Genomic DNA, 19,193 nt, shown 5'->3' with positions numbered 1-19,193 from the left:
GCTCCTCCAGACTCATCTGAGAGAAGCTGAATGTTCCCCAGTCACGAACCATCAGGCCCAGCTCAGTGTGCTGACGGACTGGGGGGTGAAGGAGGAGGCGGACATTAGGGCGTGTGTGTGTGTGTGTGTGTGTGGAGGGGGGTTGGGTCTGCTTTTTGTCTTTTTGTCTGCTCTTGCTGTGAACCACAGTAACTACAACCTCGCTGGTTCCCTTGGCTAGTTCTGCCTGCCTGTCTCTCTGTATGCCTGCTCAATCGTTCATGTAAAGCCATACATACTTCTGTATTTACCTACCTGGATGTGTGTGTGTGTGTTTTGCTAGGTGGAAGAGCAGCAGGAGAGCGTGGTGAAGGTCCAGGCCGACTTCTCTGTGTACCGAGCCAATCACGTCCACTCGGACTCGGACTACAACACCCAGCTGTCCCACGTCCAGGAACTACAGCAGGTAGGCACAGCTGAGCTCAAATACCTCAGGTCACCCGCTACCCATCAAAAGTCACCGCAGCAAATCCTTCTCGTCGGCACGCGAACCGTCAGCTCGACCCGGCCTCCTACCCACGATGCAACAGGGGCGGTGCCATCCCCAGACAGCCCAGGGTCCACCGACACACGACTGACTCATTGTTTGTTATGTCGGTGTGTGTGTGTGTGTGCGTGCGTGCCTCTAACAGAGTGTTCCGTGGCGATCCTCCATCTGAGGAGCAGGGCAGCTGGAGTGGTGGAGTGACGGGGGAGCGCCAACGTGATTTACTGACCCCCACTCCTCACCACCACCACCACCACCCTACCCCCTCGTCACGCCTCCACGCAACCCAGACAACCCGCCCCGGCCCCTCCCCCCACGCTCCGCACCGCTCACCCCCAGATTGATGACCGCGGCCGGGCCAGCCCCACCACATCCGCCATCTTCTGGCAACCTTTTAGTGGCGTTTTATAGATGGTCGGAGCCCCTCGTTTGACTATTTATACATCTGTAAGTGGCCATGAAATATAGATTTGTCTTGACGGGCGTCGGCGGCGGAGCGGCGAGACCGGCTCCTCGTGACACCTCGTTATTTGAATGGTGTCAGACGACAGGGTAGTGTCGAACACACACACACACAACCCAAGCACGGCACAATTATCCCTTTTTTTATGTTGCTTTTAATGTTTACACGCGTATTTCACTCGGACCCGTCGGCCCGCATTTTCCGCCTCCGCCGCTGCTGCGTTGATTGGAGCAGAGGGCGAAGGCGCTGACACGGGGTTGGCGGAGAGGGTGGGGGGGTGGAGTTTGACATCACGAGCCCCCCCCCCCCCCCCCCCCCCCCCTCGACAGTGACACACGGAGAGAGTGACTCTCTCCTCTACCACACACACACACACTCGCACACACTCGCACACACACACACACAGGGTCCTCCTCACTCCTCACGCATACACACCTTCACAGGCGAGGTCTCCCAGGTAATTGTGGCGTGGAGCCCACACAGTGCAGCTGGCTGCCTGATTGAACAGTTAACACCACGTGGGAGTCCGGGTCGGGGGGGGGGGGGGGGGGGGCAGATTGGATGTGACATCTGTCAGGAAGAAGCTCCTCCGTCACACGGGACGCTTCCTGTTCGGCCCGATGCAGATGCCATCTTTGTGGAAATGCCAAATGAGGGCCAGGCGCTCGAGTGGGCAGGGGCGAGCGGGTGTGAACATAGCCCCGGGGTGAGAAGGTAGGGGAGGGGGGGGGGGCTCCCTCAGGCGGGGGTCTGTATCGCCCGGGGCGCCCCCCCTCCCCCCTCCCTCCCTTGAGGCAGTGTGACAGTTTGGTGACAGCCCTGTGTGTGTGTGTGTGTGTGTGTGTGTGTGTGTGTGTGTGTGTGTGTGTGTGTGTGTGTGTTCAGGCCCTGGCCCAGGCCAGGGAGCAGGGCTCTCAGAGGACTCAGCAGCTGAGTGTGTGCCAGGCGGAGGTTCGCCGCCTCAGAGAGGAGGTGTCCACCGTCACCCAGCTCAAGGACAGCAGTCTGGCAGGTGGGCCACACACACACAATACCCGCTATGAATGACCTCATTTGAATGACCTGAAAACCAAATCATCATCTAGTCGACGTTTCTATCTGTGGTGTGTGTTGGCTGGCTCTGTTGGGATGTTGACTGATAGGCGGAGTTTCTGTGTACATGAAGCTTGGGTCTTCGTGAGGTCAAGAGGTCATATAGGCCCCTCACTGTGTATAAATACATGGAATATAGACATGGAACTTACTCTGCCCAGACTCTTAGGAGACAGTAAGAAGTAAACATGCGCAAATAGGGCTTATATGAATTACGCTGTCTTCACCTGTTTTGCCTGTTCTACTGTATCAATGTCCTGACCACTGAGACCCGAGGAAGGAAGCGTTTCTGTGCATTCTCTGTTTGAACACGCCCAGCGAAGGTATATAAGCACGTCTTGGGAAACCAGTTGCCCACTCATGCGAACCACTCTGTCGTGGATTGGCTTCGTGATCCGAGCTCGTCTAACAAACAAAGTGCACCCTGTTCCATGGTGGCTTACTCCTTGGCCTACCCCATCTCACGTTGAGCGTGTCGGTGGTGGTCCAGAGGTGCTGCGTGTGCAGACGGAGGCCCGGCAGCAGGAGAGGGAGGCTGGCTGTGAGGCCCAGCGGAGGCAGCGGGAGGTGGAGCAGCTGGAGCAGAGAGCAGCCAGGCTGGAGCAGGAGATGCAGGCTGCCTACACCCTGGCTGGACACAGGGGGAAGGTACGGGCCGGGACACCACACCCTCGACACGCTCACACACACACATGCACACACCACACACACAGAACTGCACACACACACCACACCACACACAGAGACACCACACAATCACACATACTATACCCACACACGACACCCACCACACACACACACAAATAGAGAAAGCAGAGCCGACCCACGCACACATCTAAAGTTCGAGATCCCCGCCACACCTCGGCCCCACCCCCCTCTCTGACCCCCGACCTCTCCCTGCCCAGGAGGTCCAGAAGAGGGACGCCCTCCTGCGCAGGTCCCAGTCCGACCTGCTGGAGGCCCGGGAGGCGCTGCGGGGGCGGGCGGGCGAGCTGGAGCGGCAGGGGGAAGCGGGGCCGCGGCCTGGAGGCCGAGCTGCTCCGGGTCCGGAGGGAGGGCCAGCAGAGAGAGGCGGAGGGGGCCGCTCTGAACACCCAGCTGCTGCAGCTGAGAGAGGAGCTGAGGGAGGCCCAGGGGCGCTGCAGGGACACGGGTAGGAGATGCCGGGATGTCTGACCGGTCTGTGTGTGTGTCTCTGTGTCTCTCTCTGTCTCTCTCTCTGTGTCTCTCTCTGTCTCTCTCTCTGTGTCTCTCTCTGTCTCTCTCTCTCTGTCTCTCTCTGTCTCTCTCTGTCTCTCTCTCTCTGTCTCTCTCTATCTGTTTCTCTCTATCTCTATCTCTCTCACTGACTTCCTCTGTTTCTGATTCTCTTTCTGTCTCTATCTCTCCATGTCTCTCTATGTTTCTCTCTCTCACTGACTTCCTCTGTCTCTCTCTCTCTCTCCCACCATCTCTCTCACTGTTTGACTGTCTCTCCGCATTTCGCATTCCGTCCTACTCGCTCTCAGTCGAGGGGTTGAAAGAACAATCAAAAACGGGGGAAGGAGGGAGGGAGAGTGACAGGGTTTTAGTGGCGTCCCAGAGACCCTCCAGGGCTGTCTTTAATAAGCTGCATGAGACGGTCACCTGTTAGCTGGCTAGCCCAGTATCCTCAGTCCCGCGCCTGCAATGAAACAGCTCATCAATTCACAGCCCCGGGCTTTTTGTGTGACACACACACGCGCACACACAAACTCATCTACATGGTCCGCACACATGCATATGCACACTGTGCACACCCACGCGCGTACGCATACTAACAAGTCCATCACATATGCACACAGAAAGTGACACTCAAAGGGTGAAACAAGTCAACACGAACCAAGTTGAATCCGTCGGAAAGGCGGCGCACACAAACAGCTACGAAATGAGTCTCTTGCTTTCCACAGCGACACGGCGCTGATGAACTCGTGCATTCTCGTTTGCGTTTGAGATTTAGCCTCGACCGAAATGAATGAAATGTTCCATTTAATTGGGAGCACAGTGAATAGCGCCCTGCCATTTTAGATAAGCCTAGTATATCCCCTAGATAGTGATACTGGGAGTAATCCGCCGTGTCTATGTGTGTGTGCCCCCCCCCCCCCCCCCCCCCCCAGCCCAGGAGTTGGCTCGGCAGGAGGAAAGGGTGCTGCTGGTGGAGGGGGGGGCAGCGGCGGGCGCAGGAGCAGCTGGCCGAGAGGGTGTCGGAGGTGGTGAGGGCCGAGCAGGCCCAGAGGAGCCTGGAGGCAGAGCTTCGCTCCCTGAGGGAGGCGCTGCCTAGCGCTCAGCAGGAGCTACACCACGCCAGGTACCTGCACGCACACACACACACACTCACACGTTCCCAAACACCACTTCCCGGTCCGCTATCTCTCTCTCCCTCTCTCTCTCTCTCTCTCTCTCAGGTATACTACCTCCACACACCTCACGGCACACAACATTCCTAACCTACGCGAGCCTAAACGAGGCGCCACAGCAACAAGCACGAGGGGGCGTTCCTCGGACCTGTTGCTGAAGTGTTAGAAGCCCCCCCCAGCCCCCAAGCCACACACACACAGAGGCTGTGAGGAAAGGGTTTTAGATCTGTCACCCTTGTCACACGCACCCCTACCCGCCCCTAGATAGACGGATCATTCCGGGTCGAGGCCCCCCCTTGTGAAATCGGATGTTTAAGTGGCCGGGAGCGGAGAGGGCATCTTCAACCCGCACCTCGTCAAAGGTCTGCTGTTCAACCAGCCGTCTGCCCGCACTGGGCACGCTCAGCCCTGGCCTGCCAATAGGCATTAGGGAGGATTTAGTAATTAAGTGATAGGCTGAGGACTAAATTGGGTGTTTGTGGGCTGGTGAGTCGGCCCGAGGTCCCCACAGCCATGCAGATAGGGGATTCTAATTGCCAGGAATATTGATCAGGCAGGCAAGGGAGAGCACAGGGATTTCACTGGCCATCGATTAGCTGTTACTGCGGCCAGGTTGTCAATGGGAGAGGGAGGTGAGCTCGGCAAAGGCTCTTGGCTTTTCCCATACTCCCCTCTCTGCCTCCCGCCACACACCACGCCTGTCAGTGACACAGCACCTTCCGGAAAGAGCTTTATGTCGTATAACCCCCCCACCGCCCCTCCGCTCCAACACACACTCACTCTAACACTCCACTTGTCTGTTTCCCATCTCCCTCCCTCCCCGCGCGTCTCTCTCGGAGAGCTCTCTGGAGGTGGAGCCTCTCTCAGGTGGAGGGCTCTGGGCTGAGAGGAGCGAGGGAGACACTCGGCAGAACAGGAGCTGAGGGAGCGTCACCTTCCCACACTCCAGCTGGGCACTTTCTGTCTCTCTGGCTGGGGCTGGTGGCTGCGGAGGGCTGGTGGCTGCGGAGGGCTGGGGGGTGGGGTGGGCTGGGGTGGGGTGGGGGAGGACCGGTGGCTGTGGTCTGACTGGGTGTTTCCAGGACACGGGGCATTGTGTGGCGCCCTCTGGGGTTGGATTAGCTGCTTCACCTGGCGGCAAACAGGGCATGGCAATCCATCCATCCCTCTCTCTCTCTCTCTCTCTCTCTCTCTCTCTCTCTCTCTCTCTCTCTCCCTTTCTCTCACTCACTCACTCACTCATTCACAGTCTCTCTCTCTCTCTCTCTCTCTCTCTCTCTCTCTCTCTCTCTCTGAGTCTCTCTCTCTGTCTCTCTCTCTCATTCCTCTCTCTCTCTCTCTCTCTCTCTCTTTCTCTCACTCACTCACTCATTCACACTCTCTCTCTCTCTCTTTCTCTCTCTCTTTCTCTCACTCACTCACTCACTCACTGATTCACACTCTCTCTCTCTCTCTGAGTCTCTCTCTCTGTCTCTCTGTCTCTCTCTCTCTCTCTCTCTCTCTGTCTCTCTCTCTCTCTCTCTCTGTCTCTCTCTCTCTCATTCTCCTATCTCTCTCTCTTTCTCTCTCTTTCTCTCTCTTTCTCTCTCTCTCTCTCTCTCTCTCTCTCTCTCTCTCTCTCTCTCTCTCTCTCTCTCTTTCTCTCTCTCTCTCTCTCTCTCTCTCTCTCTCTCTCTCTCTCTCTCTCTCTCTCTCTCACACACACGCCTCTGGTCCCATCATTCATGGCCCAGCAGCACTAAAGCAGACCCCTGTATGCACCACACCACTGAGCACCATGCGGGACAGACAGAATTAGCACCTCGGCCCTCATGAAATGCGGGCCTGCCTGGTCAGATGACATCCTCCATCTCTGGCTGAGCTTCCCCTCACATGACACCCTAGTACACCACTTCCCCTCCTTTTGCTCTGAACAAGCAGAGAGTTAACATGGCACATTTACATTCATGTTGTTGTGATTTCTGAAATACTAATTCTGTGTGCGTGTGTTTGTGTGTGTGTGTGTGCCAGAGCCCAGGTGGAAAGCTTGCAGAAGGAGGCGGTTGAGAGCAGGCAGGCCCAGCTGAGCGCCCAGCAGCAGACTCGACTCCACCAGCAGGGGGAGCTCCAGCTGGAGGCAGAGCTGGCCCAGACCAGAGAGACCCTCACCTCTCTACAGCAGCAGGTGCGACCCAGAGGCATCTAGAACCCTTTAGAACCCGTTTCCAAAGCGACTTACACCAAAGTCTGTCGACCTGAAATGCGCTTGCTGTGTATGCCGGTTCTTGTCAGCAGAGACGACGAGCGTTTAGTGAACATCCTGTCGTGTGTCACCAAGCCATTGTGCCTCCAGTGGGACATGGTCGTTGGACGAGCTGTTTCTCCCAGTGAGTGTGTGGACAGTCCCGGCCAGGCCAGGCAGTGTGTCTGAGTGGCTGGCTGTGAAAGGGATACTACCCAGCACCTCTGTAACCTTGGTCATTTAGAGCCTATTACAGGAGATCGATATATGGATCGGGGTCTCTGGGTCTGTGTTTACTGCTCTGTAAACACAGGAGCAGGCGAGTCTGTGCATGTTTGAGCTGTGTGAAGCTGAGCAGGGTTAGGGCCCAAGTCCATTTCATTTCTGTCAGTCCGGAGTTGTTTTTTTGTTGTTGTTGTTTTTTAGTAAAGGTTCGGGTTTTTTTTTCTTCTGAAAAGCTATTTCAGTGCATTTTCTGTTATTATCAGTGGGTTGTGGGTGTGTGTCTGGATGTTTTTGTGTGTGTGAGTGTGTGTGTGTGTGTGTGTGTGTTAGTGTGGTCTTGTTAAACTACATTTGTGGGGTAGTTCTTGTGCTCCCCACAAGGAAATGACATATTCTTGAGCTTTTTCTGGGGGGCAAGGGTTCAAAGTAGTGTTAAGGTTAGATTCACAATAAGGGTTAGGGGTAAGGGAAAACATGATTTTGAATTGTGAAATGTCGGCCCTAGGATAGTAAAACAAATTTGTGTGTGGATATGTGCGTGCGTGTGCGCGTGTGTGTGCGTGTGTGTGTGCGTGTGTGTGCGTGCGTGCGTGTGTGTGTGCGCGCTGCAGCTGCAGGAGCAGGCTGGTGGCAGCCAGGCGCTGCGGGCAGAGCTGTCAGAGCAGCAGGCCAGGCAGGAGGAGCAGCAGAGCCGGCTGCACACATCCAAGGAGAGAGAGGCGGCACTGGAGACAGAGAGAGACCAGCTCCACACCCGCCTGGACACGGCTAACAACCAGGTGTTCTCTCTCACACAAGCTCATGAACCCCCACACACACACACACATACGTGCAGTAACGAGCACATGCACACCCTTCTGATTACTCAGTCAATCACCGAGACACAGCTTTCAACAGCCTCACACATATTTGATGAGTGTATCCCACGTGAATGTGGCTAACACATTTGTGTTTATCTGTTGACAGTCGCAATAATGAGCCTATTCAGGTGTCAGCTACTCGGGCTGGTGACTGGCATGGTAAACCCTCAGTCTCGGCTCTCTGCGCCAAAGGGTGCGGGTTTATTTCTGTCGTCTCCACAGGAAGTCGCTTTTCAATTCAGACGGAGAGAATGTGAGCGTCTGCTCTCATCAACTCTCCTCCCCCAATCTCCCTCCAGCCACGCTCCCTCCAATTGAATTTGTTTCCATCTGAATTTGTGTTTTAAAAATAGTAATTATTTTTTTGAACCCCAAAGGAGGCAAAAAGAAATGAGTCAAATCCAAGGCCTGAATTAGAGGAAATTTGGTATTTCACTAGCCAGAAGGGATATGATCTTCAAGCACAGCAATCTACCAACTGTTCATGTGTTCGCAAATTAAATCCACGCGTATATTACATCTTTAAAAAGTTAAATAAATCTGATCAAAAAGTTTCCCTCTCAATTACAGTTTGAAATTAATCTCCTTAATCCCAATTTGATATCTTTCATGCACGTGGGAGGGAGTCTTCCATCGAGCTAGGTTTTTAATCCTCTGACAGAAGCAGAGTTAAGATGGTGCAGCGATTGTCAGATTTGGTCCTATCTCAGTCTGATGGACGCCCGATGTTCACCCTGATAGTGGAGCTGGGGGGGGGGGGGGGGGTGAGGAAGGTGTCTGACAGTCTTGTCTGTCTCTCCGTCTCTGTTTCCCTCCTCTCCCTCTCTTCCTCTCTATCTCCCCCCACCCCCCCCCGCCCTACCGTGTGTTGTGCCTCCAGCTGAGGAAACAGGAGAGCACCATAGGCAGCCTGCAGGGCCACGTGGCTGAGCAGCAGAGCGCCACCCAGAGGCTGCAGGAGGAGCATGCGGCGGGCCAGGCCCAACTGCAGGAGTGCAGGGGGCAGCTGGCGAGCAGCGAGGCCCAGGGCCAGACACACAAGAGGGAGGTCAGACACCAAAGCACACACAACCTTGCCTCCTCTGCTCCTGTCCTCTCATGTCTATCTGCACTTATATCTGTTTGTGTGTGGTCTCCAGCTGAGCCATCTGCAGAAGGGCGTGTCCAAACTGAAGCGGGCCCTGGACGAGGCCCAGGCCAGTGGCAGGCAGGGAGCGAGGGACACGGCTGCAGCAGAGCAGAGGGTGAAGGAGCTGAGGCTGGAGCTGGCCTCCACACAGGCCTCCCACAAAGAGAGCATGGAGCTGGTGGGTAGCCTTCTACTACCCCACTGACCACCCCGCTAACCACCCTGCTAGCACTCCGTTAGCTTCCCCGCTGACCACCCTGCTAGCACCCTGTTAGCACCTTGCTAACCACACTGATAGCACCCTGCTAACCACCCTGCAAGCATCCTCCTAAGCACCATGCTAGCCACCCTGCTCACCACACTGCTAACTATCCTGCTACATTCTGTCAGCTATCCTGCTAAACACCCTGCTAAACACCCTGCTAGCCACCAGGGACTGGACTGGAGATGACTGGCACCCACTATTACAAGTTTGTGCGTAGACGCGTGTGTCACGGACGTGTGTTTCGCCCCCCGTGTGTGTGTCCTGGCGGCGTGCAGCTGGCTGAGAGGACCAGAGAGGCGGCGGGCCAGCGTAGCGAGCTGGGCCGGCTGCAGCAGAGGAGCGCTCAGCTGGTGGAGGAGCTGGCCGGGCAGGAGGACAGGAGCAGGGTGCTGGCCACAGAGCTCAGCAGGCTCCACAGCACCAGCTCACACTCACAGGACGAGGTGAACACACAGGACACACACACATCACACACACATCACATGGAATATTCCCAAACCTCAACTCAGCTTCACTGCAGCTCCAATATGAGCCCAAATCCAAGAATTCAAATCAAGGGACGGTTGTCCAGGTCACATTTAGCCTCCAGCCATCCCTGTTCCCATGTCCACTAATGGGGTACTCTGTTTAATACTTGTGCAGCCAGAAGCTCCCTTTCTCCACAGTAAGTCCTTCAACAACCCCAAACCCAGCCTCAGCCTCAATCTACCAGCCTCAACAGTGACGCCTCAATGATTAGAACATTCTCATGCTGTAGAACAGGCATGGTGAAGATATGCTTCCCATATGTATTAAGTGTGTGTGTGTGGCACACCCGGGGCTGTAAACGAGCCGTGGCCCCTTAACTGAATGAGCAGTCATTAGAGTAAAGAACACAGGCCCTCTGTCGAGGAGACTTAACCTGTGGGGTCACACTGTTCACTAATTGTGCACTGCGCCCAGGAGCAGGTCGCGTTGTCGAGAGGAGAGGTGAACCGTGTAGCCGTGCCCTCTCCTCCATGTAATTCCAACCGAGCTCTCCTTCACCCACCCCAGCAGTCCCTGAGCTACAGGATACACTCGCGATACACTCACCACCCCGGCACACTCACGTTGCAGAGAGGACATGCACGCGTTCAGTCCCTTTATAAGGCATAAAGGCCCGACGAGCAGTCACTTCAGCCGGGGTGCTCGTCAACAGCATGCCGCGTGGGCTGGCTACTGGAGTGGTCGTTGGGTATGCGGTTTGTTCCAATTGGTTATGCTTGTTTGCTTTTGTCGTGGAACGTATCTGAGCTCGGTCGCTCTCTTCATTGCGGTACACACACTTTAAACTGTTTGTGCGCTTCTTCTGTGAGCCCGTGCCCTTTTCTAATGTGTGTGTGTGTGTGTGTGTCAGGTCGAGCAGAGCCGGGAGGCACATCTCCATGGCTCATCTGCGCTCTCGCGCCAGCCTCCTTAAGTGCTGTCAATGTTGCATGGTAACAGCAGCTCTGTCTCCCTTTAATTGGTTTAGGGAAAAGCATTCCTGTCATTTTGCGGTCAGCAAACTCTGCCTGAGAAAATGAAGTGCAAGTTGCCTTCCCCCCCTTCCCCCCCTCCCTCCCCAGGCCCCCCCCCCCCCCCCCGGCCCCCCCGCACCACCCGTCCTACAGATAATGACTGTGCTCTGTGTGTTTGGCTGTATGTTTTCCCGTTTTGCTTATGGAAATAATTGCTGTTGGTTTGTGGGGCCACGTCACATGAAGGCCATTAGTGACTCTCACTGGCCATGCCTACGTGTGTGTGCGTGTGTGTGTGTGCGTGTGTGTGTGTGCGTGTGTGCGTGCTTGTGTGTTAAAGTCGTGTGCAAATTGCCTACTTTAAACCTTTGCCGTTAGTGATTGTTTGTGTTTGCATTCTTCAACTGTACGTGCATGTATGCACGTACATGTTTGCATGCATGTTGACATGTGTTTCACACTGCATGTGTGTGTGTGTGTGATGAGAGTGTGGTGTATGTGTATGTGTGTGTGTGTGTGATGAGAGTGTGGTGTATGTGTGTGTGTGCCCGGCTGTCCTTTGGTGTGGATTAGATGGTGAATGCTGCAGGACGGTGATCAGACTGTGAGCAGCCCAGGATTGCTGTGCGATCACACAGGGATTATGGGGGATATGGAGCTGTATTCATCTCCTCCACGCGGCCCGCACACACACACCAACACACACACACCAACACACACACAGCAACACACACGCCCACACACACAGCAACACACACACACCAACACACACACAGCAACACACACGCCCACACACACATCCACCACTTTAATTGCCTTTGCTTCTTTCATTACATTTATTGCCTCTCCTCTGCATTGCCTGTTCCCTGGGCTGTGGAAAGGTCATTGTGGTACTGGTCTGTTTCTCCATCGAGGGGGCCGGGAGGGGGGGTGGGGGGGTTGGGGGGGGGGGTATTGGTGGGCAGGGATATAGAAAGACAAGTGTAGGCCCAGGCAAGTCCTGCCGATTGGTCCTTGTTCCTTAGCTTGGTTCTATGAGGGCATTCCATGGTCCATCCTCAACAACCAGACCTTTTCCCGACAAGTTCTATTTAACGTGAAAGGCAACGTGTAAACATGGCGACTCTCCACCGATCGACGTGGAGCTGAATCAGTCAGTCAGACGCCCTGTTCCTCCAGGCGCGGGCGTGCCAGGCCAGGCTGGCGGAGCTGCGATCCCAGCTTGGGAGGGCTGAGCGCTGGGCTCAGGAGAGGCGCTCCAGCCTGGAGGCCAGGGAGGAGGAGATGCTGCTGATCAAGGTGGAGATGACCTCCCTCAGGGAGAACTACCATGCCAAGGTGGCTCAGGTCAGACACACACACTCTTACAAACACACACACCGTCACACACACACACGCACGCACGCTATGAGACATTCTCAGAGCACCAGGCAAGTTAATCTTGTTTATTGGTGCTTATATGTAGTTCTGGATGTATCTCCCAACAGTGGGTCCATCGTTGAGCATGATTTCACCATGATTTATTCCGTGCGACATGCAGTTTGCAGGATTGTTTTTGACATAACCACACTTTCAAACCATATGCCATACATCAGTCATCCATTATGCTCCAAAACTGGGTCTGGCTGTCTCTCACACACACACACTCAAAAGACTTTGAGGATAGAACTCTAGAAATAATACTACTGTATATACACATGCCCCTGAAATACAGCGACATGAAAGACACTAGTCCCTGCTCCAGGTGTGCAGTGTTGTGTGTGTGTGTTTGTGTGTTGTGTACAGGTGGAGGCCTTACAATCCCAGCTGGAGTCTCTGAAGCAGAAGTACAAAACGGCCACTAACGAGGTGCTGAACTCCCTCCGCACTCTGCATGACAGATCAACACTGGGACGAGAGGCTGAATACAGAAGGACTGACTCCTGCCACCTCTCTCTGTCTCTCTCTCACTCTCTCTCTCTGTCTCTCTCTCACTCTCTGTGTCTCTATCCCTCTCTCTCTCTGTATCTCTCTCGCTCTCTGTCTCTATCCTTCTCTCTCTCCCCATCTCTCTCTCTCTGTTCTCTCTCTGTCCCCCCTCCCTCTCTGGCCTCTCCCCATCTCTCTCTCTCTGTATCTCTCTCGCTCTCTGTCTCTCTATCCTTCTCTCTCTCCCCATCTCTCTCTCTCTGTTCTCTCTCTGTCCCCCCTCCCTCTCTGGCCTCTCCCCATCTCTCTCTCTCTCTCCCCCCCTGTCTCTGTCTCTCAGGTGGATGTGCTGCGTCAGTCCCTGGGGGAGGCTCGCGCTGACAGCAGTCGTCTCCACACAGAGAGTGAGCTGGTGGTCTCCAACGTCAACCAGTGGGTGAAGGAGCAGAAGTAAGGCCCCCACAGTACTCTAGTCTCACATCTACCCTATACACTACGCATCACTACGTATATATAACCCTGGACTTGTGTTTATACTCTATACACTTATCTAGACTATGTAGTCACATCTACACTATACACTATACACTATACACTATATATAACCCTAGACTCATGTTTATACTCTATACACTTATCTAGACTCCATATACCCTAGACTCGTGTTTATACTCTGCACTGTCCCCTCCTGCTCCGCACCCCAGCCTGGCCCTCTCTGTCCAGGCTTGACTCGTTCTTGTCTCCGTGCTGCAGACAGGCCAGCGACGCTCTGGGCCACAAGACCAAGGAGCAGAGCAAGAAGATCATCCACCTCACCGCTGAGAGGGAGTAAGACCGCCGGCTCCTGAGAGCATCACACTCTGCTGTGTGGACACGCTCCAATGTGGATCATGTGTGTGTCTGTGTGTGTGATTATCCAGTCACCTGCAGGAGAATGTGGACATCCTTCACAGGGAGTCGAGGAGGCTGAAGGCTGAGCTGGACGACAGGAGGATGGAGGTGGAGAGGTGCAGGGTAGGTCCCACCCCCCGGGCCCTCCCTGGAGCTCCTAGATGCTAATCAACACAGCTAACGGGATCTCCTGTCCCCTGTGTGTGTGTGTGTCCAGGCTTCTCAGGTCAGCAGGGGTGAGCTGCTCAGTGCCCGGGCCTGGCTCCCCGCCCCCCAGGTCCACCCAGGGTGAGTACCCCTCACGCCCTCTCTGTCTCTCTCTGCTCTCACCCACAACAGGACTGGGAAACGGAAAAGTCATGCCAGCCTCCAGCCCCCAGCCTCCAGCCCCCAGCCTCCAGCCCCCAGCCTCCAGCCCCCAGTCCCCAGCCTCCAGCCCCCAGCCTCCAGTCCCCAGCCCCCAGCCCCCAGCCCCATGCTCCAGCCTCCAGCCCCATGCTCCAGCCTCCAGCCCCCAGGCCCATATCTCCAGCCACCTCCAGCCTAGATGGACAGTAGCAGCTTGTTAACACCAAAGATGCATTTGTGCAGTCAGGCAGGAAATCTGGGAAGTGACCGAGGAAGGGGGCATGGCCCTGGTCCTCTGGTGAGTGTGTGTGGGGGAGGACAGACAAACCAGACACACAGACCAAGACAGACAGCTATCAATCTAACAAGGACACTTTACCCCAGCTCAGAAAGACAGCCAGGGGAAAAGCCAACAGAAGACTCTGCAACCATGGACCCGATTGTCACGTCTCGGTCGCGTCTGTTGACTGAGACAGACCAGGACACGCACATAACTAAGTGTCAATTTCCCCCCCCCCTCCTCCGTTGCCATGGTAACGGTGACCTTTCTCAAATGGAATGTGCATTTTATATGCGCTGCTCGAGAAGGGGTTATTTATTGGTGAAATTGTGTTCCACCTCGTCGTTTGACAGTGGAAGCCGTTTCATTCCGTCTGGCCAATACCCCCGTGCTCAGAAGTAAGCCAGATCTGTGCTCACTGGCATTTCCCTGTAATTCGCCCCCTCTGATCTCCTCTCTAATTGAAACGAGCGAAGGTTAGGGTTGATTGGAGGGATAACCTTGGGTGGTTTAAAGAAAGATATGGACGGGATGGAGGCAGAGCAGGAGAGCAGTGAACCCAATCAGAGTCCTGTGTTGACAGGGCTGATTAGAGGCTTGTGCTGAGAGGATCCCTTCCAGCCCCTCATTCTGTCTGACACCCCCCCCCTCACCCCAACACTCACCCCACCCTGTCCTCCCTCATCCCACCCTCAAATCCCACCCTCAAACTCAGACCAAACTATCTTCCCTAGAAGACATAACAAACCTGTTTACTCGAGTCATTAAAGGTCAGCTTGAGACGTGGTCTGATCGGAGTTGGTGTGTGTAGCGGGTGTTTTTTGCACGCACGTGTCTGTGTGTTTCACAGCATGTGTGTGTGTGTGCTAGCGTAGGCCGCCCTGTGACCATGCAGACTCAGCCCATTAGAGTCCACTGGAGGAGTCAGGAGTGAGTGAACCACTGCTAATGTTCCAGGACATCCAGAAAGCCTGCGGGAAGCTGGGAGAAGAGAGAGACAGGACGAGAGCAGCCGGGGAGAGAGAGAGAGAGAGGGGGGGGGGGGACAGAGAGAGAGTGAGAGGGGGGGGGGAGAGAGAGAGGAGAGAGAGAGGAGAGAGAGAGAGAGAGAGAGAGAGAGAGAGAGAGAGAGAGAGAGAGAGATGAAACACAAATAAATAGATAAACAAGCGAGGGCATGAGAGGAGCGGAGGGAACACAGGCCGTCCATTCTCACGCGGCGCGTTTGTTTATTGATGGCGTCTGAAGGTCCGGGCTGGGCCGAGGGGACTCTACAGACAGCACGCTCCCATCCCCAGCTTTCATTAAGTGTCATTAGCCGGGCTTTCAGAGCGCAGGCCGCCTAAGAGCTGACATCCACTCCATAGATATGTGAGCATGCATATGGATGGACTCCTGATCCCCCTCATCCGCCACTAAGGACGGGGGCCAGGGAGAGCAGGAGGAGGGGGTAGAGGGGGGGGGATACAGCCATATGCCACTTTAATGGCAAGGATAGGGCTATTACTTATCAAGGACAGTATTCGGGGGCTGATTTGCCGTCATGAATATGTCACACGGGTTATTGACATCGAGAGTGCGTACGCTCGGTCGAAACGGGGTTTTACGATGACAGGAGCCCTGGCGCCTCGATGAGCCCTCCGGTCCTTTAAGGATGGCGGATGGCGGACGGCCACGACCGGCTCCGTTCGTTTTGGAGAGGGACGCGCCCCAGCCCTTAGGGGCGTGGGTTGCCCGCAGCACGGCGCTCATTAGCGCTTTCCTCTTCCAGTTCACCTCCTGTAAGAGGGATCGCTGACGGATGGTGTGGGGGGGGGGGTGGATGGGGGGGGGTTTGTTGTGTTTATTTGTATATCTGGGAATGAAATATTCATATTGTACGCTTTTCCAAGCAGAAGTTATCTAGATGCGGGCGTAAATGGTACTTGGGATTAGATGTTCACAGCAGATTGCTGTTATTAAAGGAGGAGAGAGAGGGGAAGTAGGGCGCCCCTGAGCAGTCATCTTCCTGCGAGGCAATCTGTTTCTCCTCCTCGCATTCAGAGCGCTGGCTCTTAATGCACTGGAGCAAAAGTGCTGTGGTCCACAACCTTTCACGCCTTGCGCTCTCCTTCGTGTGATTGAATAGTTAATAACTTTGACTTGCCTTTGAGAGCCTGTGTCACCCAGCCCAGCTGTGGGCTCGTCTGCCTGTCTGTTTGACGGCCGGTCTGGCTGAACGCCTGTCCTCTCAGGATTGGGTCCTATAGCAAGTGTAGTTGGTGCTGGTCCCTCCTCTTCCAGACCAGCTCTGCCTTCTTCTTCTCCCTCTTCTAGCCGTCTGTCTGTTTACCTGTCTGTCTGTTTACCTGTCTGTCTGTTTACCTGTCTGTTTACCTGCAGGTTTACCTTTTCTGCTTGTTTACCTGTCTGTCTGTGTTTGTGTTTACCTGTCTGCCTGTTTACCTGTCTATCTGTCTGTTTACCTTTTCTGCTTGTCTACCTAGCTGTCTGTCTGTTTACCTGTCTGTCTACCTATCTATCTGTGTTTTTACCTGTCTGTCTGCCTATCTGTTTACTTATCTGTTTACCAAGCCCCTCGTCTGTCTGTCTCTCTGCCTTCATGTATCTAGATGTGAACCCCAGAAGATGGCATCACTATCTCTTTAGATCTCGTACTCGCTCTTCTTTCCACTCTTTCTCTCTCCGTGTACACACACACACACACACACACACACAGACACAGACACACACACACCCTTATCTCCCTCTCTCACACATCCACCCACACAGCTCATTAGCGCTCCCCGTGCTCTCTGCTCCAGCAGAATGTGACCCTGCCTAATTGTGCACCACGCTCATTTGTTCTCCCTGCATGATGTGGCGATTGCTTGTTTATTCTCTTCGGGGCCCCTCTCTCACGTTCAAATGATTGACTCATTTCATTCACTGCACATTTGCCTAGCCTTATTTGATAAGCTCATCTCCCTCGGTGCCCAAGTCCCTCCCATTCCCATGTTTAAAAGTTATCATGGAACCAACGCCGATTATTATTCATTCTTTGTGATTGTTTCTTCGGCTAATTATCTGTGTTGGAATAATTTTGCATTCGCGGGCCTGTTTATCCCAGCGGAATTAAGCGGCACAAAAGGGCACACATTAGCGATGCGGCTGGAGCAGCTAGGGAGCCAATTGTGTACACAAAGCTGCCAGGCGCGGTCAACAAGAAGCTTAAGAGGGATCGTAGCAGCGCCGGAGCTTTGCCCGAATAAGCAGAGTACATTTGCATGCAGTTAGAGACCTGTTTACGAACAGGAGCTAGTCAACATTTTGTCCAATCAGGTAATGAGACGGGCTGTGTCTGGACATGGGTGGAGAGCTTGTCGGAGCACAGCGAGGGCTGGCTGGGAGGCCCGGGTTCGTGTGGAGGTCCAGGTGCAGGGACGCTCCAGTCTGACCCTAACTCCCTCCCTCACTCCTTCGCAGTGCTGAGGTCTTCTCTGGGCCGGACCAGAGCCATAGAGTAGTGCCCCAGGTCAGACAGAGTCAGAGTCAGGACCAGAAGGATCAGGGCCAGGACCAGGATCAAACCCAGGGCCAGGATCAGGGCCAGACCCAGGGCCAGACCCAGGGCCAGGATCAGGGCCAGACCCAGGGCCAGACCCAGGATCAGGGCCAGACTCAGGGCCAGGATCAGGGCCAGACCCAGGATCAGGGCCAGACCCAGGATCAGGGCCAGACCCAGGATCAGAACAGAGACAGTCTAGCAGCAGGAGACCTGTTCAGTAGTGTCCCGGTAGGTCCACCAGCCTGACACACAGTGGGAGAGGATCAACGTGTGGAGTGAATGAGATGGGGATGATTAGACATGTACTGTAATAGTATAAATGATCTGAATCCTGGACATTGTAATGCCCTGATCACGTTTGCTGGCCATGTTTGGTTCATTCACCAACAGTATGGACCTTATTGCCTGGATCTGGTTAAATGTTGCTGTAGACTGTAACCTGGGTCTGTGTTGTGGTCTCAGATCTGCTCTGGCTGTGAGAGGAGCCTCGACTGGTCCGGAGGAGAGCCTGCACAGGAGGACGGCTGCCCACCTCCATCAACGCTAGTCTGTGCCTGCCTGGCAGGGAGAGGGCCCACGTTTGCAGCTGAGGTGGCCAGGAGAGTGGCCCTGCGGGCCCTGGAGAGGAGGGCCCTGCCCGAGGCCCACCACCCTGCCTGGGGCCCGAGCCGGAGCAGGCCACGCTCTCTCAGCTGGGGCGGAGCAGCCTCACGGAGCTCAGGAAGACAGCCTGGCAGTGACAGAGCTGTTAGAGGGGGAACCGCTGTAGCTAGCTAGCTCGTACAGAGGATTATAAGAGGTGTTAATGCTGGGCTATAAAGGAGATTTTATGACACTTGAATCATTTTATCAGGCTTTGCTTTTCTACTTTTCACTATTGTTATTTTATTGTTTATTCAATTTGGGGGGTTTATGTGTTACTATCAGGGTTAAATTATTTTACTTTTTCAAGATATTGTATTTTGGAAGTAATTAAATATTGATTTAGTAGAATTCACTATGTTGAGAGAAATATTGATTCAAACTAATTCTTCATATCTCCTCATATTCATCCACTCAGGGTCCATCTTAATTGCAGGTTCACAAACATTGTTGTAGAGTATTGTTAGAGAAATAAAATGTGCCTTACTACCTTAAATGTCTCAAATGTGATAAATGCAGAGAAATTTTAAGACATTGTACTTTTTTATTCTAATTCGGGACATATTGCAATAGCATCTCATCCAGTCGCATGCAGTAAATTGAATCCCTGGGGATCCTGTTGTTAGTCCTCTGTATTTTGAGGACAATATCTCAAGTTGTACTCAGAGCCACCTAGTCCTGGAGCAGTTGGACCGTGCCTGCCTGTGCATCTTAATGAATGTGCTGTACAGACAGACTGCGGACAAATAAAAAAGACGGTGAAGGCATCTAAGCCACTAACGAGTCGTTCTTTGTTCTAGCTCTCTTCCATTCATCTGGAGCTGGGGCTGGGTGAATCCAGGCGTTGTTGCAGCTTTGAGGCCAACTCTGAGAGTTCCATGGCCACCAGCCCTCCATCACAGGGGATGTCTGGGTTTGACAGTAGAAAGACTTTTTCTAG

General features: G+C 54.2%; 1 protein-coding gene across 1 annotated transcript; it reads left to right on the top strand.

Moving 5' to 3' along the window:
* Window positions 1-322: 322 nt before the first annotated feature.
* Window positions 323-18,977, top strand: LOC124464229 (polyamine-modulated factor 1-binding protein 1; the record flags this gene model as incomplete). Its single annotated transcript, XM_047016201.1, has 17 exons — window positions 323-445; window positions 1,875-2,001; window positions 2,572-2,729; window positions 2,987-3,234; window positions 4,222-4,407; window positions 6,467-6,620; window positions 7,514-7,681; window positions 8,643-8,810; window positions 8,902-9,069; window positions 9,432-9,599; window positions 11,817-11,984; window positions 12,423-12,485; window positions 12,886-12,995; window positions 13,299-13,373; window positions 13,466-13,559; window positions 13,654-13,724; window positions 18,074-18,977. Coding segments are annotated over 17 exons (2,334 nt in total), but the record flags the coding sequence as incomplete, so codon positions are not given.
* Window positions 18,978-19,193: the final 216 nt, after the last annotated feature.

This window comes from Hypomesus transpacificus, unplaced genomic scaffold, assembly GCF_021917145.1.
Source record: "Hypomesus transpacificus isolate Combined female unplaced genomic scaffold, fHypTra1 scaffold_326, whole genome shotgun sequence".
Taxonomy (NCBI): domain Eukaryota; kingdom Metazoa; phylum Chordata; class Actinopteri; order Osmeriformes; family Osmeridae; genus Hypomesus; species Hypomesus transpacificus.
Note: the sequence above shows the minus strand (reverse complement) of the source record. Positions and strands in the feature narration are given on the sequence as shown.